This window comes from Euleptes europaea, chromosome 13 (assembly GCF_029931775.1).
Source record: "Euleptes europaea isolate rEulEur1 chromosome 13, rEulEur1.hap1, whole genome shotgun sequence".
NCBI lineage: Eukaryota > Metazoa > Chordata > Lepidosauria > Squamata > Sphaerodactylidae > Euleptes > Euleptes europaea.
In genome coordinates, this window is record NC_079324.1 from 53,402,284 (window position 1) to 53,427,441 (window position 25,158).

At 45.7% G+C, this 25,158-nt stretch overlaps 1 protein-coding gene across 2 annotated transcripts in view; it reads left to right on the forward strand.

Moving 5' to 3' along the window:
* The window catches only part of TANGO2 (transport and golgi organization 2 homolog), a 102,625-nt gene that overhangs the window by 62,299 nt on the left and 15,168 nt on the right, over nucleotides 1-25,158 (forward strand). The window contains exons 5-6 of one of the 2 annotated variants that reach the window (XM_056859503.1): nucleotides 153-267; nucleotides 16,683-16,793. In XM_056859503.1, the coding sequence (XP_056715481.1) occupies nucleotides 153-267; nucleotides 16,683-16,793 (226 nt within the window). The remainder of the gene's footprint in view (nucleotides 1-152; nucleotides 268-16,682; nucleotides 16,794-25,158) is intronic. The other variant, XM_056859502.1, reaches the window with a different exon arrangement.

Below are 25,158 nucleotides of genomic sequence, written 5' to 3' on the forward strand. Positions count from 1 at the left end.
AGCTTATGTTGACAGGCTTTGCAGTGGCAAGACTTAGAGCTTGCTCGTTCCTTCTCTGGGGCTGAGCAAGCCCAGTGAGGTGAAATGTCAGTTTCCTTCCGAAGAAATCATTCTAGCGGGTTATAAATCTCCCCCCCCTTTATTCTTTACAGGTGCCCTTGTGACAAACTTCTTGACGACAGAGCTGGACAGTTACTCTTACTTGAAGAAAGTTGCCTCAGAAGGACACCTTTACAATGGATTTAATTTAATAGCAGCAGACTTGAAGTAAGTCTATAAAAAAAACTTCGCAGTTAAGTGGCAAATGGGGAGAAATGTGGAGAGCGGCAGAGTGGGTATAATTAATATCATGACATATTCCTAGCATAGGTGTTTGTCAGAGCAGAGGCCTTTGAGGATTCTCTAGCCGCAGCTTTTGGATCCAATGTTGTCTCCATTTCAGGTGCATAAGATCCTTTGGAGCGGTGGATTCTGATCTGGAGAACCGGGCTTGATTCCCCACTCCTCCACATGAGCGGTGGAGGCTAATCTGGTGAACTGGATTTGTTTCCCCACTCCTCCAACAAAGCCAGCTGGGTGACCTTGGGCAAGTCACAGCTCTGTTAGAGCTCTCTCAGCCCCACCTACCTCACAGGGTGTCTGCTGTGGGGAGGGGGAGGGGAAGGGAAGGTGATTATAAGCCGGTTTGAGTCTCCCTTAAGTGGTAGAGGCTAATCTGGTGAACTGGATTTGTTTCTCCACTCCTACACACGAAGCCAGCTGGGTGACCTTGGGCTAGTCACCCTCTCTCAGCCCTCCCTCCCAGGGTGTCTGTTGTGGGGAGGAGAAGGGAAGGTGATTGTAAACCGGTTTTAGTCTCCCTTAAGTGGTAGAGAAAGTCGCCATATAAAAACCAACTCTTCTTCCTCTTTCTCTGAGTCTCTTTTTTCTTTTCTTTTTTTTAAAAAAAGCTCCAGAAAATTAGGAAGCCATATGAGTCCAGAGAGCCAGCGTGGTGTAGTGGTTAAGAGCGGTGGTTTGGAGCGATGGACTCTAATCTGGAGAACCGGGTTTGATTCCCCACTCCTCCACATGAGCAGCAGAGGCTAATCTGGTGAACCGGGTTGGTTTCCCCACTCCTGCACATGAAGCCAACCCGGTTCACCAGATTAGAGTCCACTGCTCATGTGGAGGAGGGGGAAATCAAACCCGGTTCTCCAGATTAGAGCCCACCGCTCATGCGGAGGAGTGGGGAATCAAACCCAGTTCTCCAGATTAGAGTCCACCGCTCTTAACCACTACCCCATGCAATGCAGAAAACCACTCGTGCGCAGCAGAGCTTCCCAAACACTTGGGAAATCCTGTGTTCCTGCAACGCTGTCTTTAAACATGCCAGGGGTACAAGGCGGGAGGGAACATTAACTGCTGCGGCTCCTAGATGCACTGGAGGCTGCGGTCCTCCAAAATCTGCTCCCTGAGACCACTGCTCTGTCTTAACCTCTTTACAGAGCTGGCCGTGATTTTGATTCGGAAATTCTTCCTTTTGTTTGCCCATATTAGTGGTCCTCCAAGTTTCAAGCACTGCAAGGAAGAGGATAAATCCTCTTACCTAGGGAGGCTTTGCAAATTCATCAAAAGTAGCAACAGAGAGCGCCTACGTGGCTCATGCTGCTTCTGTCATAGCTTTTTGAATGGCCTGGTGGCGGGGGTGGCTGGTGGCAGGTGGGGGACATGTACATTCTTCTGATGGTGTGAACAGAACATGCACCGCTGAGAGCAAACAAAGGGTTAATCATTCATGTGTCTCTCATTGGATTGTTCAGCAGCTGCTGGTTACTCAAACAGCTTGCTGCAGTGTTTGCACCCTGGGTATCTCCATGTGTTTTTCCGGATCTGTTTGAAATCTGTGTAGGTGTCTGTACATGCTCGCAAGCTGTCCATGTCTGTGGAAAGGGAGAAGCTCCATTTTTTTAAGAACAAGAATAGGAATGCAAGATGGAAAGCTGTGTTGTAGAATTATCAGAAAGGCGAAGGGTCATAGCGGACATGGGGCCATTTGCACAAGTGTTACCTTCCCTGGGTTCAGTGCCGTTGGGAAGCTTCCCGGCAGCAAATTAAATTATAAATTATTTGGAAATTTTAATTAGGAATGTTTTTGGTTGAACCGCTATAATTTTTTACCTTTTGTATAAGTGACACGTGTTTTACTGGCTTATGCTGTATTAATAATAAATCTGAATCTGAAGTACATTATTGGGATGACATAAAATAGCCATGAAAGATTCCTACCCCACCCTTTTTCAAGCAGCCATAGCAACAGCAAAGAAGTCATTTCATTTTCTTCCCTACTCCATCACTGGGAAAGAATGAATGCCCCAAGGTATATTGTTTTGCTTGTGGTGGTGAAGCTTCTGACACCGATTGGCTCATCTGATGTAATGGCACAGAATGTTCACAAACATTCCAGCTGCTCAGGGAACAAAACTGTCAAAATGCCTGCAGTGTAACTTCTGTGAAAGAAGAGCAAATTGACAATATATCTAGAATTAAAACTTGGCATGGACCCTAGGGAGAGGATCAGTTTTGTGAAATCTGGAAGCTGTCTGAGAAAGCAGGAAATAGTAAGTGGCAGGCTAGCTGAAGGAAAGCTACAGAGGATGGAACTAACCGAGAAATGGTAGGTTTGATGGAGTGTAGGAGGCAGGAAACTAAGGTGAGAAGCAGCTAATGAGAGAGGAGGCAACTTTTCAGTGGTTATGGTCAAGAGGAGCTATATAGTGCATGGAATTGGAGAAGGGAGGGAGAAAGAATCGCTAAAGGAAATGGGAAGAAGCCGGGCAGGAAGACAGCACAGCACCATCCCAGAGTTATTAGAAGCCTAATGGCTGGATTCTACTCGCTTTGGCCACCGGGTCAGGCAAACGGGGAGAGCTTGAAAAGGAAAGCAATGAAAATAGCATCTGTTATAATGATGATAAAGTCAAGAATGTCACTACCTGCAAATTCAAGATAATAAAACATCAAAAGAATTTGAGTGGGAGCTGTCGGTGATTGGGGGGGGATCTGAAATCAAGCACTCTGTGTGCCATTTTGTAGGGTTCTTTAGAACTTCACAGAGCTTTTGAATTAGCCAAATAGTTAGCTAGTTAACTCAAAATGTGGCGCTGGGAGAGGGCAGAAACGGAGAATGCGTATGAGCTTTGCAGTTCTGGGTGGAATGCTAATTAACCCCGGAATAAGATCTCAGTCTGGATTGGAGAGAAACTCTCCAGAATGAGATATCAATCAGTTAGTCTCTCTTGGGCCTCTTCTGGCACAAGAATTGAATAAACAGTTTCTTGATTTTTGAGGAATTATAGAAATAAGAGCAAGTTACTAGAGCCAAATTACTCATTGCTCAGATGCACATAAAGCTGTCTAGCTATTGCGTATGGGAAATTATATATACTTTTAGGGACCCACCAGTATACCTATTATTTCCTACTCCGGCACAGTTGATCATATGGTGTTGACAGGGATAAGGTAGGCATTTGTATAGCTCTGGAAGAATTGGGAGAATGTTGGAGATCCCTTCCCCAAGTCCCGATAAGTTTGGAGTCACTTAGAATGCTATGGTGGCTGAACAGATTTCAAAAGGCACTTTGTGCAGCAATTGTGAACATAAGAAAGGCCATGCTGGATCAGACCAAGGCCCATCAAGTCCAGCAGTCTGTTCACACAGTGGCCAACCAGGTGCCTCTAAGGAAGCCCACAAACAAGACAACTGCAGCAGCATTGTCCTGCCTGTGTTCCAAAGTACCTAATATAATAGGGAGGCTCATCTGATCGTGGTGTCTTTTAATACCCATGTGCACGCACATTGGAAGACCCACAATCAAATCAGGACTTTCAGGCAAATGTACACAGACATTGCAGCTAGCACAAAACCGATTAAAAACATAAAAGGAGCTATTTCTTCACACAATGCATAGTTAAATTGTGGAACTCCCTGCCCCAGGATGCGGTGATGGCTGCCAACTTGGAAGGCTTTAAGAGGGGAGTGGACGTGTTCATGGAGGAGAGGGCTATTCATGGCTACAAGTAAAAATGGCTATTAGTCATGATGTATGCCTATTTTTTCCAGGATCAGAGGAGCATGGCTGTTATATTAGGTACTGTGGAACACAGGCAGGATGGTGCTGCTGCAGTCGTCTTGTTTGTGGGCTTCCTAGAGGCACCTGGTTGGCCACTGTGTGAACAGACTGCTAGACTTGATGGGCCTTGGTCTGATCCAGTATGGCCTTTCTTATGTTCTTAAGTTATGGATCTGACATGTTGTGAAGTCATCATGTGCGTGTGTGGGTGGAGCCAATCAGAATTTCCACTGATGCCACAAGGAGGCGTGGGGTCCCTGTTGGCCATCAAAAAGGCTTATGTTAGAGATCATGATACCCACATGGATAAAAAGCACACGGGACAGAGGCTGTAGTAAGGATGGGTCTGTAGTGAGAGTGAGTGAAAAAGCTGACTGAATCCAACCCTATGTAGACGTGCGCAGAGCCAACACGTGCCGAAGCTGAGCAGCTTACAATAGTATGCAGGCAGGATTCACTATGGTCAGAAGCAATGTCAGCATGGGGTGGTTGATCATCACACTGTTTCATTTTGAAGCAGCACAAACGGTAAAATGGAGAGCCGGTAAGCCCCCAAAGGGAAACCCCACAAATGGGGAGATAATCAAGATTCATACAAATAGTGGCAATCCTGGTTGTACTGGCTGTGTTGTATTAATAATATAAAAGATCCGAGCAAATTGGAAATGATACAGGACAGCTGGCAAAGCAGGCCGGTCTCTTAAATCATGAGCTGAACAACAGCACATTCCTGTCTTGAAAGTAAATGCATTCAAGAATCACTAAGGTTTCTGGTGCGTGTTGTTTCCCTCCAGACTCAAACACAATTCCATAGTTCACGTTTCTGTTCCCCAGTAACAATAATGAAGGAGAAATCAATTACTTTGGGCCAACTGTACCTCATAGGAAGATACGTGGGTGCTGCTGACCCACATTTTCCCAGTACTTTATTGTTTAAAAATCTGCACTGGCCTCTCCATTTCATTGTCTGCCACTTGGGTGAAGGGCAGGACACACTGGAACACAGTTGCGTCATTCCCCCCCCCCCACAACTCCATGTCAGTTGGTATACGCAAGCGGAGAGGTGAGTTGGTGGTGCCCACATGTCTTCCCAAAATGTTAATTCAAACTTTGATCTTCAGTCATTGCGGTGAGTGATGCAATTACCGTCTGGCCTTACCAAAGCAGCTCATATGAATCAAAATGACAAGGCAATTTAAAATGAAATAGGAAGTGTTCTTTGGGGACGGGAGCTGAGCAGCATTCAGGCATGGCGGAGGGGCACCCACCAGTTGGAAGTGGGAGGGAAGGGAACTTTCAACCAGAGCTGGATCCAGGCTGGATGAAGATGTGCTTGAATGCTACCTGCTTTTCCTCTTTCAGGTGCTCTGCCACACAATACAGCAGTATTTGAGATGCTCTTTATTTAATTTTAATTTTATTTATTTTTCATACTTCTAATCTGCCCTCCCCCAGCCAGGCCGTGCTCATAGCATTCCACCAGGCCGGAGCCAGGGCCGAAAAGGCCCTGGCCCTTGTCGATGACAGCCGCACTAGCGAATGTAAGCCAGGTCTCCGTCTCTTTCCTGCAGCTGTACCTTCCGGGCTTTCTTTCAGTTCTTCGAATAGCCATGCAGTCCCTCTCTCTCCAGCATTGGGGCACCTACCTTTGCCTTTTGGTTCCCCTTCTCCATCTGTGGAGCACGGGCTAATTTGCCACTGGTGGTGGGTCCATCCTGTGCATGTGTTTACAGATGTCAGAGTTGAAGGTAGAATTTCTTTCTCTGCAGAGGAAAACCGGACCATTAGAATTCTGCTGCAGACTCCTGCAGGCCTTGGCAGGTCAGGCAGAAGCTCTCATTTAAAACATTTCCTTGTGTCTTGCTGGAGTGATGATCTTCAAATCCCAGTGGAATCATAACTGCTGTAGGGCATCTTGTGATTTGCTAATTTGCCCTTGGTCTCTCCGTAATGAAGATAAAAGCTGTGCTGGAAAGCAGTTGGTGTGGGGGAGGGGGCCATGAGGGATTGGGAGGCTCAGTTCAGAAATGGGCAGTTCTTTCTTGGTACAGTTCACAAAGCCAAGACCTTCCCGTATCATCGGTGAAATTCTAGCCAAGCCAGATTTCAGCCTTTACACGTAGGTCCCTTCTCAGTAGTAATTAACTCCTTTCTTGGCAGCATATTGTCCATTGGAAGGGGTGGAGCATGTGTGTGTTCAAACATTTGTAAGCTGTTTTTTCCTTCTCTAAAGAGGAGGGGGGAAGCAGCATGCAGTAAAATCAAGCCAAAACAACCACGTGAATAAATAACTCAAAGCATCAATGCAATCAAAATTATAAAATTCAGTCAAACAGAAGAAACTATAATCAATGCGAAAAGCCTTGGGAGACTGGAAAGGTCTTAACCTGGTTCTGCAATGAATGTAATGCAGATGTCTTATGAATCTCTTTGTAGAAGGTATTTCACAAATGGGGTGTCACCCGTCTTTTAAGCCCCCCTTTTCTCTGTAACTAAGATGAAATGGCTTTTCTGTGTAGCTGAAACTCTACTGTGCCGCTGCTGGCAGGGAGGCATTTTACATCCCAAAAAGATTGGCCCTGTCACCTCAACGTCTGGCAGTTCTGTACACAATAGCCGGTCCATTTGGCAAAATAACTAGTGAAATTGTCCTAGGTAAGGAGAGGGTGAACACCACTTTTCCCACTGGAATTAAACCAGTGGAATAACTGGATACTAAAGCTCAACCGATCAATAAAAGGAATCTCCAAAACAGTTGCTCTCTGTTCTGCTCCTGTCTGCTGTTGGCAAAGAGAGGAGGTCTGAATCTCAGGCTTGAAACACCAGTGGTATTATGATCGAAGGCTTTCACGGTCAGAGTTCATCGGTTCTTGTAGGTTATCCGGGCTGTGTGACCGTGGTCTTGGTATTTTCTTTCCTGACGTTTCGCCAGCAGCTGCGGCAGGCATCTTCAGAGGAGTAACACTGAACAACACTGAAGAACAGTGTCTCTGTTCTTCAGTGTTGTTCAGTGTTACTCCTCTGAAGATGCCTGCCACAGCTACTGGCGAAACGTCAGGAAAGAAAATACCAAGACCACGGTCACACAGCCCGGATAACCTACAAGAACCAGTGATATTGGGCATTAACGCATGGGCAGAATGTTCCTGGTTCGCTCCTCTGTTATCCCACAATATTTTAATCCCACAATATTTAAGTCTGGATAATCAAACGCATGACGCCAGCCTATCCCACATTAAGTCTGAAACAAGTAGCTGCTGGAGGCTCCCCGTGCGTTTGAACCAACCATATAATGTGGGATAGTTCGCAGTGCGGGATAGCAGGGGAGTGACATCGCCCAAGGATTGGCTGAGGGGTTATCCAATCAAAGGGCGATTCTCCCCCTTTTTTTTTTTTGGAACACCAGCGTTCCGGTATACCATCGTCTCAACCTGTTAAGCATTGATCTTCTCAGGCATAAAATGGCTTTTTGGAGTGGGGCAGTGGAATGCATACTAGAGTGAGGGAGGTGCGTTGGTGCTACTGAAAAAAAAGATGTGGGTATTTTTTTTTGCTGAGATGTTAGAAAACCGGCAATCTGGTGAAGCTAGCATACCTCAGAAGTTTACAGGCATTGCAAACGAACTCACTAGTAGAAGCTGGTGTGGATGACAGGATGGATTGTGCTAGTCCCATGGGCTGTCATTCCAGTCCCAGAGCTCTGGGTTTAGAGATCTTACTGGAAAATCCATTCCACATTTTCTTTGCAACTTTGTGCTGTAATGTATTTCAATGGAGCTCATGCAAGGCAATTGGCAATCCAGGCTCCTTCAATAGGCTATGCATCCTCTCCCATTGTTTCTAATCGGCTAGCCTGTCATTCATTTTAGTGCATCCCGACTTCACCTCTTTGCTTCGTGGCCAGCCCAGAGGAGAGGGGAAGGAAAGCCTTGTACATTTTTCAGCGTGCCACTTCAGAGGCTCGCAACAGCACAGCGGATGGGAACGCGTTGATCAGATTGACGGACCATGTTTTGCTTCCACCCAAAGCTGGAAAGTTGTGCCTTTTCCTTCCGAGTGTAAATAAAGCTGTGTTGTGAGGGCGAGGCAACACAACTGGCTGGGCTTATTCAAAACAGGACAAAATGGGCATTTTAATTAAAAAGACGGGACGGCCAGGAAATGTGACAAAAAACGGGTCAGCCTATACAAAAGGAAGGTAGGACAGGACTGTGCTTCAGCTGCCATTTGCCTTGGGATGGGGGCTCAGTCCCCCCTCGCAAGTTCGGGGGGGGGCTCGAGGGCTTGAGCCCCCCCCAAGTTTACGCCTATGTGAGGGAGACCAGTAAGGGGCGTGTCCTTGAACGAAAGGAGGTTAGTAGCGGGCTAGTCGTGTGATTACACGCACGCCGGCGTTCCAGTAATGTGGCGAAATAAAAAAAAAGTAGCGGTTTAGCACTGAAAAGATTGCTAGAAAACAGGGATTGCTTAACCCGGTTTTTTTTGCCTTAATTCGCGACTAAGGTGGGTCCGATGCGCAGCACTTGGACGGTCGTGCGTGTGGACCACGGAGATTCGCTACTATTAAGGCACAAAAGCGAGACAAATTGGCCGTGCGTTAAGCCCCATTGTTTGGCTAGGGAGCATATCTAGAATCATAGAATCATAGAGTTGGAAGGGACCATCAGGGTCACCCTGTGAGGTTGGCGGGACTGAGAGAGCTGTGACTAGCCCAAGGTCACTCAGCTGGCTTCATGCGTAGGAGTGAGAAAACAAATCCCGTTCACCAGATTAGCCTCCGCCGCTCATGTGGAGGAGTGGGGAATCAAACCCAGTTCTCCAGATCAGAGTCTACCGCTCCAAACCACCGCTCTTAACCACTACACCACACTAGCTCTAGGAGATGTATTCTGAATTGGCAGAAGTTTCTGGACAGTTTTTAAATGCACACTGATGCCACAATCTACCCTGGGTGTTAAAGGGAATGCAGAATGTTGGTAAGGCTTTTTAGCATTCTCTCCCTTTAACAATATGACTAGGCCACCTGCTCTAGCTTTGGTGAGGGGAACACAGCAGCTTGCAAAGTTTAAAAAAAGTCAAGATTGACAAAGCAAATCTGCATAAAGAAGACAAATGGGTTACTACTTTCTCCAACTGGTGCCAGCCCTTTCATATATCGAAATTGTAATTGCCCCCCTTTTGTCCCCTCCCATTATCTTATATTGATATTGATGATAATAGGGATTCCCAAATCTCTCCATAGTCCTCGGATTCGTTTCTGCTTGGAAGTTCATTCTGGATTCTCTTCTCTGTCATCAAGAAAGTTAGCTAGAAGTCTTACTGGGTAAATAGACTCAGTTAAGAACTCTATTATTCAGCCTTACAATTTCAGCCCCGTCCACAACACACCAATATCGCATTGGCATTGAAGGTTTGGCTAGCACAAATCTGTGACAGTCTCCTGAGTCTGTCCAACCAGTCAGTAACCAAGAAAAGTGTGCGCGTGTGCGTGCTCATAAGAAGCAGCCTTCTAAAGGGGCCCTTTAAAAATTATTAAATTAAAAAAAAACCACAAATATAAACAAGGCTCTGAAATGCAGATTACTGAATACAGAACTGTTAATCAACATTAAATTATACAAGCACAAACTTTTCATTCTGGACAGAAAAAAACATTCCATTGTTCAAACTTTCCGGGCATTTGCCCACGTAGTAGACAGGTTAGTTTACACAAACACTGTGTGTGTGTGTGTGTGAAGCGCCTTCAAGTCGCAGCCGACTTATGGTGACCCCTTTTGGGGTTTTCATGGCAAGAGACTAACAGAGGTGGTTTGCCAGTGCCTTCCTCTGCACAGCAACCCTGGTCTTCCTTGGTGGTCTCCCATCCAAATACTAACCAGGGCTGACCCTGCTTAGCTTCTGAGATCTGATGTGATCAGGCTAGCCTGGGCGATCCAGGTCACACAGACATTAAAGGAGCCATTTTGATAACTCCGTGAGCCCTCGACAGAAATAAATAGAACAGTCCAAGTTGCGTTTCTCTTCCGAAACTGCTGTTCATCATTTTAATTTAACTTCTCGCCTCTCTCTCTCTCTCTCCATTTCTCTCTTGTGCACCAACACATTTTATCCAAGCTGTACAACAATCTCAGCATTGTGGCTGTCAAATATTGACTATATGATCAGATTGCATACGGTGCTCTCTAGACAGCAAAGCTCTTTGTTATGCTTTATTGACTCATTGTTCTTATTTACTTTACATACAGCCTGCCTTTCTCACAGAGACTCAAAGCAGATAACACAGTATTCCAAGACAATCAGTAGGATGAGACATCTGATAAGCAATGTAATAGGACTACAGTTGCAGCGATACTTTATGCATTGAGTATTAGCCATATGTTAAACAATGCAGATGGTGGTATTACATAAGCATAAATAAAAACAAAGTAGTGAGAGTCAGCCAGGTCAAGACAGGAGGTCATCTTCTGGGCTAAGCGTTGCCTTGATGGTGTTGAGTGATACCAGGGGCTGCATTGCATCAAACCCCTGGATAGGTGTGTAACTACCTTCTTTTGTGCAGCCAGACTGAAACTGTCTATTACAGCTGATCTCCAGTTCCATTTAAGATGAAGTTGATGCAGTTTTTATTGGGAGACACCTGTCACGCCAGTCTTGTCTTGTGAATACTGTCACGTGCATAATACTAGAACTCGGGGTCATCTGCTGAAGCTGGAGGGTGAGAGATTCAAAACATAAAAGGAAGTATTTTTTCACACAATGCGTAGTTAAATTGTGGAACTCCCTGCCCCAGGATGTGGTGATGGCTACCAACTTGGAAAGCTTTAAGAGGGGAGTGGGCATGTTTGTGGAGGAGAGGGGTATTCATGGCTACTAGTTAAAATGGATACTAGTCATGATGCATACCTGTTCTCTCCAGGATCAGAGGAGCATGCCGAATATATTAGGTGCGGTGGAACACAGGCAGGATGGTGCTTCTGCAGTTGTCTTGTTTGGGGGCTTCCTAGAGGCACCTGGTTGGCCGCTGTGTGAACAGACTGCTGGACTTGATGGGCCTTGGTCTGAATCCAGCATGGCTTTTCTTATGTTTTTATATTCATCTGTGTGGTGCCTCTGGGTCTGGAAAATCTTGATGAGCAAACATGTGAATTGAGTGGTTTTAAAAAAAATTGTAGAAGAAGAAGAGTTGGTTTTTATATCCCGCTTTTCTCTACCTGTAAGGAGTCTCAAAGCGGCTTACGATCATCTTCCCTTCCCCTCCCCCACAACAGGCACCTCATGAGACAGGTGGGGCTGAGAGAGTTCTGAGAGAGACCTGTGACAAACCCGAGGTCACCCAGCAGGCTTCGTGTGGAGGAGTCGGGAATCAAACCCTGTTCTCCAGATTAGAGTCCGCCACTCTTAACCACTACGCCATGCTGGTAGAAGAAGGCAGCAGTGTGTTTGGAAGGGAGCAATCCCCCCTACCCCCCCCCCATCACATTTTGAGGAATATTTCCCTCCTTCCTGGGCAGTCCCCCCTCCCACACACAGTACATTGAACGCTGAAAGCTTCCCTTCCTAGAATGTTGTTCTTCCAAAGGAGGAAAACCACTTGCCACCGGAGGCCAACTGCGGCTTTACAGTTTGAGGTATGTGTAGTAGAAAATGCACTTCTGGGAATGTGCGGAATGTAGGGAAAATAAGATACAGATGTCCTGAATTAGCAGCCATGCTCTTCAGATGTAGTCCTGTCAAATATATATTTTTTGTAGAACTCCTAGGGATCTTATTACTGCATAACTTTCTCAACAGGGCCCCCAGGTAGGTATTAATATTCTTTTACACACAAAAACTGACACAAAAAGAAGTTGCTAGTGCCTCAGTTGGCACAAGATGGCCTTCTACAGCAGTGCTTTTGCAGCTGGCTCTGGGTCGGACTCTGGGTGTTAACCCCTTTCCCGTCCCCATTATAACCCTGCCCGGTTTCACATCTCTGTGTTTGTTTTTTATACATTTGCTAGTCACTTCTCAGAAAAGCTTTCTGGGCCGCTGACTGGAAAAGAAGAATTCATTAACTTGAGTTTAACTGTTCTCTACTTTAACGGCCTCAGGTGGGGGAGCCAGCTGTTAAGCGGTCATGGAGGTCACGGCCTTCTGGCTTTTCTGGAAGCCGGCGGGCAGCGGCTTGCAGTCTGCTCAGCCACCTCAGGTGGGAATAGCTGGCTGCCAGGCAGACGGAGAGACCTTGCCTTTCTGCCTTCTCTGGAAAATGGTTGAAGTTCAGGGAGATAAAGGTTGAGTATCCCTTATCTGGACTGCTCGAGACCAGAAGTGGTCCGTATTTCAGATCTTTCCGTATTTTGGAATATTTGCATATACATAAGAAGAAGAGTTGGTTTTTATATGCCGACATTCTCTACCACTTAAGGAAGAATCAAACCGGCCTACAATCACCTTCCCTTCCCCTCCCCACAACAGACACCCTGTGAGGTAGGTGGGGCTGAGAGAGTGTGACTAGCCCAAGATCACCCAGCTTGCTTCGTGTGTAGGAGTGGGGAAACCAATCCAGTTCACCAGATTAGCCTCCGCTGCTCATGTGGAAGAGTGGGGAATCAAACCCGGTTCTCCAGATCAGAGTCCACCGCTCTTAACCAGTACACCACGAGATATCTTGGGGATGGGATCCAAGTATAAACACAAAATTCATTTGTTTTATATACATTTTGTACACGTAGCCTGAATGTAGTTTTAAACAGTATTTTTAAAATATTGTCGAAGGCTTTCACGGTCAGAGTTCATTGGTTCTTGTAGGTTATCCGGGCTGTGTAACCGTGGTCTTGGAATTTTCTTTCCTGACGTTTCGCCAGCAACTGTGGCAGGCATCTTCAGAGTAGTAACACTGAAGGACACAAACAGGACACAGGGTCTTATTCCAAGACACTGAAAGACTGGACAATTCTACCAACTATTTTGTCAGATTGCACAGAGAAGCCATTGAAATTCATAAACATCAGCACAACTTTAACAGAAAAGAGGAGAGTTTAAGAATGAATAAGGCTTGGCTTCCTGTTCTAAAAAACCTCCAGACTAACAAAGACAACACTCAACAATAGCCATGCAGATTAGCTTTGGATTACATACATTAACAGATCACTTCACGATACAATGGTTCCATATTAACATACCATATCCTCATTAGCACATTATCTTGATACTTACAGGACAATGATTAGCACATTACTTTTGCAGGACAATACTCAGCTCAAACCCAACCCCTTTCTGACTATATATTACTCTTCCTACACCCTTGACACTGAGAGACACTGTCCTTCAGTGTTACTACTCTGAAGATGCCTGCCACAGTATTTTTAAAATTTTTGTGTACATTGAACCATCAGAAAGTAAATTGGTGTGCAGCTGAGGGCCTGTGAGTAATGCCTGCATGCCTGCTCAAAAAAGTATGGTTTTCAGGTCATTGGATGCTCAGATAAGGGATACTCAAACTGTACAGTAGCACTGGGGAATATTATCCACAGAGTTTTATTTTCTTGTCCAAACGTGACTTTAAGGACATGCATTCATCTTATGATTTTGGTCCACACGTTCCATTTGGGATGCTTTCCTAAATGTCTTTCCGTACTACTGTGGTTTATTTTTATTTCTTTATTCATTTCAAATAATCTGATAGCCCAGCAGTCTTGAACAGCATACCACTTCTGTGATTTGGGGCTCAATTGTTCTGGGACCCCGAGGCATTCCTAATTCTGAATATCCCAACAGCACTGAAAAGAGGTGCCCTTTTTAACAGGTCTTGGAAATGGGAGAGTCTTGAATGAAAACCTGAATTTTGTATTCTTGAATGGGCATTGTGGACCCAAGTGCCACTCTACGGTGGCAAACGCACAGCGCGTTACAGAAAGGCCCATCGTGGCTTGGCTGCTTCAAAATAGGTATGCAGCATGACTAGTATCCATTCTAACCAATAGCCATGAATACCCCTTTCCTCCATGAATATGTCCACTCCCCTCTTAAAGCCCTCCAAGCTCTCTCCGTGATCTATATTAATAGATTTTCCTTTTTTGTAAATCCACAAAAATACTTTGTTGAAAGCAGGAAACGTAGACAGTGCAAAACTATTCTCCCCAAGGAATTGTGGAATAGTATGAGTGCCTCTGCTTTTGTACTGAGCAGAACAATCAATTCGCTCGCCTCGGGGACAAGCATGAGGCATAACATTCTTTCTTGCTGCAATTTGTTTGTTTTTTGAACTTCCAACTTTTATTGCTTTGTAAGGAACTGCTGGAACGGTTTATTTGGGGAGAAAACAATATCTAAGAGGAAACATAATAACCTGACTAATAGGAGTTGCATAATAAATCTCCTTGTTTCTTTGGGGCATGTATCAAGTGTGAAGGAGCCCCCTTCGATTAGAAATGAAGTGATAAATCAGAAGTGTGCTTTTGCCTACCATTATCAAGGCTGCAAAATAATTTTGAAGGATGACAAATCCTTCAGCTCAGATACAGGGATTGGTTTGTCTGGTTCGACTGTGTCCTGTTGCTTAAAAGGATGTGCTTTGGCTTATTGCGGGCACATTCCACATGTGATGTTATTGGTAAAGATGCTTGCAAACAGAGAGGTTGTAAGGTTCAAGCATCCTTGGGATCCATTCCCTAGAGAAGAACGCTGGCTGTTTTAACACCCAGACATGCTTTTGCTTGCATTTCTCAAGCCAGTTCTGTTTCACCAGCACAAAACCTAGTGATTCTATTTTTCAGCAGGGGAGACCTTGAACTTGGTTGCAAAATACCAACCTGTAAGTTACATTCACCCTTACCTGGATGGCCCAGGCTAGCCTGATCTCGTCAGATCTCAGAAGCTAAGCAGGGTCAGCCCTGGTTAGTATTTGGATGGGAGACCTCCAAGGCATAACAGGGTCGCTAAGAGGAGGAAGTCAATGGCAAACCACCTCTGTAAGTCTCTTGCCTTGAAAACCCTACAGGGTGGCTATAAGTCAGCTGCAACTTGACGGCACTTTATACACACACAAGATAGATTCATTTTCATGCGGCCACGTGCAAACTTGCATCCAGTAGGGAAACATCTTTTTCTCTAGGTATTTTTCTGATTCTTTTATTTGTAGTTAATTTATGTGCTACTATTCTGCTTCAAAAAAAAACTTATTGAGGCAGCTGATAATGGCAAGAAAACAATCCCATACAATAATACAACGAAAAAAGCCTAATACCGCCCCAGAACCAATAACAATTTACATTAAAACCTCAGGCAAATAATTGGGACATTGAAATATGGGGTGCTGGTATGAACTCGTTCCGAAAAGTCTTTTCATCTGCGGAACGGGCCCCTGTCAGGCAGATATTTGAAGGCATAACTATACCAGTCCAGTGGTATAGGCAAGGAGTGGCAAGGCAAGGAGAAATTCAACAGGTGCGGCATATCATTCTATTGAGAAGCAGTAATACAGAAGAGTTTCTCCAGCAGAGTTTGTGGTTTTAGGCACAGGAACCCTACTTGGGTGGGAGCATAAGAATGTGGCTTTTCCCCTTGATCCCCCTTCCCTTATCACTGACGGGTTTTTAAAAAACTAAGTGGAGGAGCTGGTACTCCATCCTTGGTTTCAAAATTTCACTTGGTGTGCTCAGGTCAAGGGGAAGCAGGACCCACTTCCTGCCTGGTTGTCTACTGGCTGCAGAACATGGTTTTAGGAGTAGTTTGGGTATTGTTTGGCCCAGATAGTTCATCTTCCTTTGTAAAATTTGCAGCGCTAACTGCTTGGCTTTTGTTGTACTTGGGTTATTTATCTATTCCTGGGGAATATGCGCAGTATTAGTGCCCTGGGACAAGCAAGTGAACAATAGTGATATCACTGGTACAGTAAAAATGACAGAACATTGTAAGATAAGGGAGTATCCAAACCCACATTTACATCTTGGGTGCTATCAGGGGTTTCAGCAGTTGTTCAAGGTGTTTAGTTTGAATTTTAGATTATTTAATTTTATTGTGCTTATCACTCTGTAACTATGTTGTATTTATATTATGTTAGCCGCCCTGAGCCCAGTTTGCCAGGGGAGGATGGGATACAAATAATATTTATTATCATTATCATCTTGTACTGCAGGGATTAATCATGCCTGTAGATTGTGCATCAATATTGTGGAGTTGGCCACAAATGCAGTTTTCAAAAGGTATTCAAAAGTAGATCCTCTGTTCATGCCACCTTTTGGTGTGTTGGAGCCTGGCTGAAGGGACCCCAGGGTCTCATGAGCAGCTTGTTGGCAAGGAGATCCTGTATACAGGATGATTGTTGTCCCTGTCCAGGAAGGAGCTCTTTGTTCTGGTCTCTGGATCCCACCCAAGAAATCTAAATACAGGGTGAAATACAGCAAGCAAACAAAACCAGCCTGGCTTCCAGCCAACAGGAAGGATGGTGGTAGAACTTCCAGTAGTTTTATTGAGACCAGAGCGTCAGTCTCCTTCCTTTCCCCCATAAATGGTGGTTCAAATAAACATCTTTTTCTGTTCTACATGCAGTTGCCAACCACGCTTTCAAACTCTTTTGTGTGCTCACAGAGGTAGCGCCCACCTAATTGCTGCCAGTGGAGGAAAAAACCCAGAAGCGGCAGGCACAGGCTCCGGTTGGTTGAGTCGTCCGAGCGGCAAGGCAGGCCTCCCTGGAAGGAAGTGAGTTTTGGAAAAATAGCCGTGAGATATTGCTTGTTCAGTGAGGTCCTAAGGCAGCAGTTCTCAGACTGTGTTCCCAACAACTTTGGGACTTCTCAGCAGCTCCTTGAGGTTCCTTCTCTGGCTATAGTCAGATGTTATGCCAGCTATGGTTTATGCTAGCTATGGCATGGTTCAAACATGATGCCACACTAGGGTTGGGCATGACATGAATGAGCCCTGTGCTCATGCCCGTCCTCCTTCCCACCATTCTATCTAAGCCAGCAAACTATGCCTTGCGCTTCTCTTCCCGACCAGGTTTGCAGCTCTGGTTTGGAAGAGGAGAACAAACCGTAGCTTGCTGGTCTGGATATAACCACAAACTTTGGTCCACGCTAAAAGGGAAGTTGCTAAGTAACTCCGGGCATCAGAGGGGAGAGAGTGCATGAGCACAAGACTCCTTTACGTAGCACTCAGCCATGGTGTGAACTTGAAGATAATGCCAGCAAACCACGATACAGAACTGCCTGTCTGTTTTTTGTTTTCTGTCTGTTCAGTGTTCCCATTTCTGTGGCATGGGGGCCTCCAGAGGCAGAGTGACAGCTGTAACGATCATTTGTCAATCAATACTTTTATTGGCATACACAATACCTGCAGAGAACATAATCATACAATTTTACTCAACAGAGCTCACCTGTTCCCGTTTACAGTATCTTTCGCGGATCCACATTGAATGTTGCAAAAACTTGGTTACATGATCAGTTGTGGCCACATTCTGAGTAGACATAAGAAAGGCTAACTTGCGCACAACTGGGTGCTATTCCCTGCCAGTGAACAACGGGTTGATAAGCTTGAGGTGGATTCTCTGATAAAACAATCATTTGTCAATTCATTCATCACCACAGTTAGCACACGCCATTTGTCTGTGAACCCACTACAAAAACCATATATACCAGTGCCAGGAGACAACATCAGAAAAAAGCCTTTATGCCGGGGTCTCAAACATAAGGCCAGCGGTCCAAATCCAGCCCCTTGAGAGCTCTTATCCGGCCCACGAGCCAGCCAAGGCAGCCACACACCCCACTCTCAATCTGGGCTGGCGAGGCATGGCCCGGCCCGACCAGGTGGCATTTATGTCATGTCTGGCCTTTGTAACAATTGAGTTCTACACCCCTATGCTCTGTTGGTAGACCTCCGAAGGAACTGGTTGGTTGCCACATGAGATGGGATGCTGGACTAGATGGACCACTGGTCTGATCCAGCTGGGCTCTTCTTAACTTGAACAGCTCTTGTTGACGTCTTGTGCCCGCTGAACCTACATGTGTCGCACCCTTGCATTGCATTAAAGATGCGTCCTGCCTTGATGCTGGGAGTAGGCAAATGGTGTGGATGAATAGCTGTTGCGTACTGCACTGTTTCCTTTTTAAAAAGACTGGAGCCAGCGTGGTATAGTGGTTAAGAGCGGTGTTTCGGAGCGGTGGACTCTGATCTGGAGAACCGGGTCTGATTCCCCACTCCTCCACGTGAGCGGTGGATGTTAATCTGGTGAACTGGATTTGTTTCCCTACTCCTGCACACAAAGCCAGCTGGGTGACCTTGGGCTAGTCACAGCTCTCTCAGTCCCACCTACCTCACAGGGTGTCTGTAGTGGGGAAGGGAAGGTGATTATAAGCCGGTTTGATTCTTCCTTAAGTGGTAGAGAAAGTGGGCATATAAAAACGAACTCTTTTTCTTCTAATTTGTTGCTCTCCCACTATGTTAGTCTGGTTGCTGGCTTTAGCGCAGAAGTTGGCAAAATGGTTTCTAGCCGATATTCTGTAACCTTTTCTGGGCCCACTTTTAATCCCCGCTTGTGACACAGGACCCAACTGATATCCCTTTTTCGTCCTCCTTTTGTTCTATCTATCAGGAGCAGTTCAACGTTGGGGTTGGAAACAAGAGGCAGGACCGAGAGCAAGCCAAGGGTTGCGATTCTGAGCAAGCCGTCTGAAGTGAAAGTGTTAGAGGAAGGTTTGAGATCCAGGTGACAGTCAGGATTCCAAGCAAAGGACCAGAGGAAAGAAGCGTCATCTGCAAAGTGAAGTTCCAGGAAGTCAGGCTAGTGAAAGCAAATCAAGGGAGTGGGAGAGCTAAGTGCAATCTAGGGGAGATCCTCCCTTTCTGCCATGTTGTCGAGACTTAGGACAAATAAAGTAGCAGAATATGCAACTATGGCTAAGTTAATGCCTTTAGTGAATGAATAATAGACCAACCTCTGAATTTTATGAAAAATAGAAAATATTTCTCAGTGTATAGTTGTTAATTGATAAAAATAATAAAATGTAAGAACTTAAGTAAATAATGTGACATTGGATATGCAGTTATAATATTCAGAGATCTCAGAAGCTAAGCAGGGTCAGCCCTGGTTAGTATTTGGATGGGAGACCACCAAGGAATACCAGGGTTGCTGTGCAGAGGAAGGCACTGGCAAACCACCTCTGTTAGTCTCTTGCCATGAAAACCCCAAAAGGAGTCGCCATAAGTCGGCTGCAACTTGAAGGCGCTTTACACACACACACACACAATAGAATAGAAGTTATAGAGTAAGTTCCGTTATAATGTTAAAATCCAATGTGTATGTATGTTTTTGTTATATCTGTTTGGGGGGGGGGAAGACTTAGGAGAAAGCATATGAGCCCTGGCTTTATAGGGCCTCAGGCCTTGTGATTGGCTCCTCGTGTCACATGCTGGATCCCAGTCAGGTGATCTTGGAGCAGGTAGTAAGGTGCCGGTACAAGCTGGTGGGGGGGGGTCTAGGTTTGAGACCCACCGTGTTTCCAGATACTCTGGCATTTCTGCAGTACAGAACATACTGGGTAAAGTCAAAGAAGGGTTTTCACAGCCCTGGGCCCAGTTTCAAAACCAAATTGCACACATACCTCGTTTTGTTATGGGCATCATGTGCTACCACTGCTATAAAGCCAAAGAGAGGGGAGGGGGTTATCAAAGTTATTTTGTATCCCATATTTCAGGAAGAGAAGCCATCATAGACGCCATTCCAGTCCTTGGCATAGCAATTCCATCAGTGGTTAGATCCATGCTGTGTAGCGCTATATAGTTTGAATGGATTGATGGCAGCCTTCAAACCATCCTGTGCTTCTGCTCCAGCTCAGGTGCAGATTAAGACGTTTTACGTGATCCTACTTTCTTCCACTGGTCCAACAAAAATGTTTTCTTTAAAAACCCTCTACGTTCATGGCTATTAACATATTAGAACCGATGGCAGGGTCTAATATAGTGGTGTGACCCGGGTCTGTGCCTCTGCCGAGTCTTTAAAATATGCACACGGAGTTCGTCAACTGCCTTTGCAAACAGTGTAGAAAGGCTCGGAAACGTTTTGTTCTGTTTTTGCAGAGTTTCCCAAGTCTCATAATAGAGTGGCAAGCAAATGCATTGTATAGGTTCTAGGTTTTTCTAATGCTAACTCCCCCCCAAACAATGCTGCCCCCAATGGTTTGCTCTTTCCAAAGAACAATTGTTCTTTGTTCAAAGAGCTCACCGTACTTTTTTTTTTTTTACTGCTGTATATACTAGAAGTAAAACAAAAGAAAAGAATGTAAAGTTTCTGGGTGAGGCAAAGAGCAAGAGTAGCAATACTGAGAGAGTTTTCTTTTCAGGAAAATGAGATGGGGGAGTCAAAGGCACAAAGTTGTTAGCGGGCAAAAGAAATGTAAAACCAGCATGCAGGATCTCTTTGGAAGTCAGCCGGGTCGTAGAGCGCAACGTGTCAGAGAAATAATTGCGGGAAGGCTGTGTTAGATCACAGTCGGGCTGCCATGACTGAGCCTCCGGCTTGCGTTTGCCTCTGTCTCTTCTCTCCCTGTGCCCTCCAACCCTTTCCCTTGACCTCCCAGTTCATAGCAAGACATAGTTTGCATCTGAACTGACCAAAGTTAGCAGAGGTGGTCTCTGACCTGGTGCTGCAGACCTCAAGGATGATGGTCCTGTGTGACTTCACCTTCCATGCGGAAGCCACCTGCTCTGGACAGTCTCCAAACTTCATGGCTTCAGTGGGTCTGTCCCATGTTGTTCTGGACCCCACACACAAAAGAGGATTTGTGCTAGATTTCATTCTTTTGGACCGAGCAGGTTTCTGGTGGTCTGCTAGAGGGGCTGGAGGTTTGGCCTGTGCTATAGTCAGACTGAGAGCCAGCGTGGCATAGTGGTTAAAGGTGTCTGACTAGGACCTGGGAAACCCAGGTTCGAATCCCCGCTTGTACCATGGAAGCTTACTGGGTGACCTTGGGCCAGCAACATTCTCTGAACCCTGATCCTTTCTAGTATTTAGATGGGAGACCTCCAAGGAATACCAGAGTCATGGACATGGAGGCAGGCAATGGCAAACCCCATCCGAATGTCTCTTGCCTTGAAAACCCTACATGGTCGCCGTAAGTCAGCTGTGACGTGACAGCAAAAAAAAAAAAAAAGACTGTTACCTCTTTTAAGGCCCGGTAGAAGAAGAAGAGTTGGTTTTTATGTGCCAACTTTCTCTACCTCTTAAGGGAGAATCAAACCCGCTTACAATCACCTTCCCTTCCCCTCCCCACAACAGATACCCTGTGAGGTAGGTGGGGCTGAGAGAGCTCTAAGAGAGCTGTGAGTAGCCCAAGGTCACTCAGCTACTCAACAAATCCGGTTCACCCAATTAGTGTCCGCCGCTCATGTGGAAGAGGGGGGAATCAAACCCAGTTCTCCAGATTAAAGTCCATCGCTCCAAACCACTCTTAAGGGTGTCTCCCCTTTGTTGCAAGGGCAGGGGACTAGTTAGGATAGTCTGCCCCCCAGATTCTGAGATGCCCTGAGGAATTTTAGGAGTTGAAGCTGTGGTGGGGGCCAGGAATGACAGCGTCTAGCAAGCTGTTGACAGGGTCGTTCCCCTCTGTGTGTGTGTCCCCCCTTCTAAGAGGGTCACAGCTGTATGGTTGTCCCTGGAACTGAGGGGAACTAAAGAGGAAGAGGTCTGGAGCGTCATTGGCAGAAATCACAGGCTGAATCAGATGAGGTATGCTGGAGGTCTCATTTGGAAGCCTGTGAAGCGCTGGTGATGGCCACAAAGAAAATCTACTTGTCTGGTACAGTCGCGTCTCTTGAATCGCATCCCTGCTCAATTGTTTAGCGTGATTCAGCTATGAATGACCCCTAAAGCAGAGTCACACCAAGAAAGGCGTTTGGCTCCTAGCTGTGATATCTGTGCTTGCTTTTTGCCTATAAAATCTCTTCAGATCTGCTGTGACTGGCATGCCAATTTATCAAAGGGCCGTACAGTAGGAGTGTCTGTAGCACCATCTGGTCCTAATTATATGGATTGTTTCACTTTGGTCTGTCTGAATGAGGTTGACGGTTCTGGGCGCTGTGAAGGCCGCAGCCTGTCGTTTGGACTTCTGCCCTTGTGGTGCATATTTCCCTTCAGAAGATTGTGAAAAGCCTCCTTGGTTGAGGAGTTTTCTGTATGTCTTTGAAGGAGGCAGTGATTAACCCACTTACTGAAAAAACAAATCTCCACCAGATAGTCAAGTCTTGGCCAATGACAGGCCTTTCTACAGTCCACCCTTCTTGGGTAAGATCCTTGGCCAGGAAGAAGCTTTTCTCCCTCTCTCATAATACTAGAACGTAGAGTCATCTGCTGAAGCTGGCGAGTGAGAAATTCAAAACTGATAAAGGAAGTATTTTTTCACACAATGCATAGTTAAATTGTGGAATTCCTTCCCCAGGTTTTGGGGAAGGAATTCCACAATTGTGGAATTGTGGAATTCCTTCCTAGTTTTGGCTGACAACTAGGAAGGCTTGAAGAGGGGAGTGGACATGTTCATGGAGGAGAGGGCTATTCACAGCTACTAGTTAAAATGGCTACTAGTCATGATGCGTACCTATTCTCCCTGAGGTGAAGGGCATCTTGGAGAGAGATGGGTGATTCCGTTCCTGGTTGAAAGATAGGCAGGAAGTACAGAAATTTTTGCCTCACTTCCTGTCCTGTGACCGGAATCGCCCCTTGTTCTCCACTTTTGTTCCTGCCTCGATTAGGTAGGCAGTGTCTCTGGTTGCTCCAGCGCAACCAGCGCCATTTTTAAGTACTTTCACTTTTCGGGACCCGGTCATGGCTACTAGTCATGATGCATACCTATTCTCTCCAGGATCAGAGGACCATGCCTATTCTATTAGGTTTTGTGGAACACAGGCAGGGTAATGCTGCTGCAGTCGTCTTGTTTGTGGGCTTCCTAGAGGCCTCTGGTTGGCCACTGTGTGAACAGACTGCTGGACTTGATGGACCTTGGTCTGATCCAGCATGGCCTTTCTTATGATCTTACGTTGGCCGGGTAACAGCTGAGCAGCTCTAGCAATACCTGGGTCATGCATGTGCCTCTGGCCTTTTTCACTCTGGCTTCCAGCCTAGTTTTGGGACAGAGATGGCCTCAGTAGCTCTGGTGTACAGTCTCTGTTTACAGGGGGAAGAGGGGTATGCCTCCTTTGACCTCTCTGCAGCCTTTTACCCTGTTGATCACTCACTGCGGTGGAGATGTTTTGAATGCAGTGTGGGTATTGGGGGTGTGGCCTTGAGGTGGTTTGAAGGTTGTTATACGGAATGAGCAATCAGCAGCCTGGGCTTCGTTACCGGCAGTGCCACCGGGGGCTCTCCCCCATGCTGTTTAATATCTGTACAAGGCCTCTTAATGAGATCATCGGAAGCATTGGGGTTGGATGGCATCAGTATGCGGACGACACCCAGCGATACATCTTGCTAACTAAGCCTACAGATACTTCTGCCTCTCTCCTGGGCTGTTGCCTGATTGCTGTGGTCAGGTGTCTAAAAGACAATAAGCTGAAACAGAAGCGCTGAGGGGTTTTATTAGATTCCATTCTGTAATGAGAAAAGCAGGTGACCCTGGGGCCTCAGAATGCATTTTGCCCACTGCCCTTAGCCCAAAATTTAGAGACCGCCTACCTGACCATGCTGTAGTAACCTGAGTGCTCCACTACTGTAATGTGCTTTACTTGGGGCTACCCTTGAAGGCTACTTGGAAAGTATCAACTGGTACAGAATGTGGCAGCCCTTGCATTATCCGAGTTCACCATAGGGAGCAAGTTACTCCTATTTTATGATTGCTGAAGTGATTACCTTATTTTTTTTATATCCATCTCAGAGTGCTGGTGCTCACATTTAAAGTCCTTCGGGAGGGCCTGTGGCTCAGCGGTAGAGCATTTGGCCGGCACAGCAAAGGTCCCAGGTTCAATCCCTGGCATCTCCAGTTAAAAAGGATCAGGCTTTAGGTGATGAGAAAGACCTCCTCCTGAGAGCCTGGAGAGCCGCTGCCTGTCTGAGTAGACAATACTGACCTTGATGGCCCAGTAGTCCAATTCAGTATAAGGCAGCTTCGTATGAACATATGTGCCCTGTTAAGGTGGGGAAAGCTGCTGCCCATTACAGGGTTTTTCAATATCTGCCCATTTTAGACAGCCAACGTGACGTAGTGGTTAAGAGCAGCAGACTCTAATTTGGCGAACTGGGTTTGTTTCCCCACTCCTCCACATTAAGCCTGCTGGGTAACCTTGTGCTAGTCACAGTTCTCTCTGAACTCTCTTAGCCCCACTTAACTCACAAGGTGCCTGTTAGGAGGGGGGAAGGCGATTGTAAACGGCTTTGAGACTCCTTAAGGGTAGAGAAAGGCGGGGTGTAAAAACCAGTTCTTTTTCTTTTATATAAAGGCTTTATGGAAGAACTGAGAAAGGCCTCTATTCTGATGGCATCTGGAAGGGGCCACAAAACTGGGGCTTTGGAGAGTTTTTAATGTTGGGTGAGCTCTAAGAGCTTAGATGTTGTTTAGATTGTTGATGGGCTTCAGTCAGTCAAGAGGGCATCATCAGTTATGCTTTAGCTGTTGGCCGTCTTTGTCTGTTATCTTTATTTTATTGCTTACTTTTATTCTTGTTACCTTATTGCTTGTTACTTTAGTGCTTATTTTATTGCTTACTTATTGCTTACTTTTATTCTTGTTACTTCCTTAGGTCCCAGTCTCTGGGAGAAAGGAATTCTTACCAGTGTTTGTTTTTTAAAAAAAAAAAACTAAATAAATTCAGAGCTTAGATTCTGTCTGGTTTTTAATCTCTCTCCCTGCTGTTTCTGCTGTGCATAATTTACAAAGAAGACAGGGTTGTTGTTGTTTTTGTTTTTAGGAGAGTTCAGAAATGCTTTGGAAAGGGAAGAGCATAAATCCCAGCTTGCATTCCTAGCTACTATGTATAGAAGAGATTATAAATAGCCGAATAAAGAACAATTTGGCTTGTTAGGGCTGACATACCAGATGCCAATTTATGCACCGACAGCTTAACTCCCAATGCATCACATTTAGCT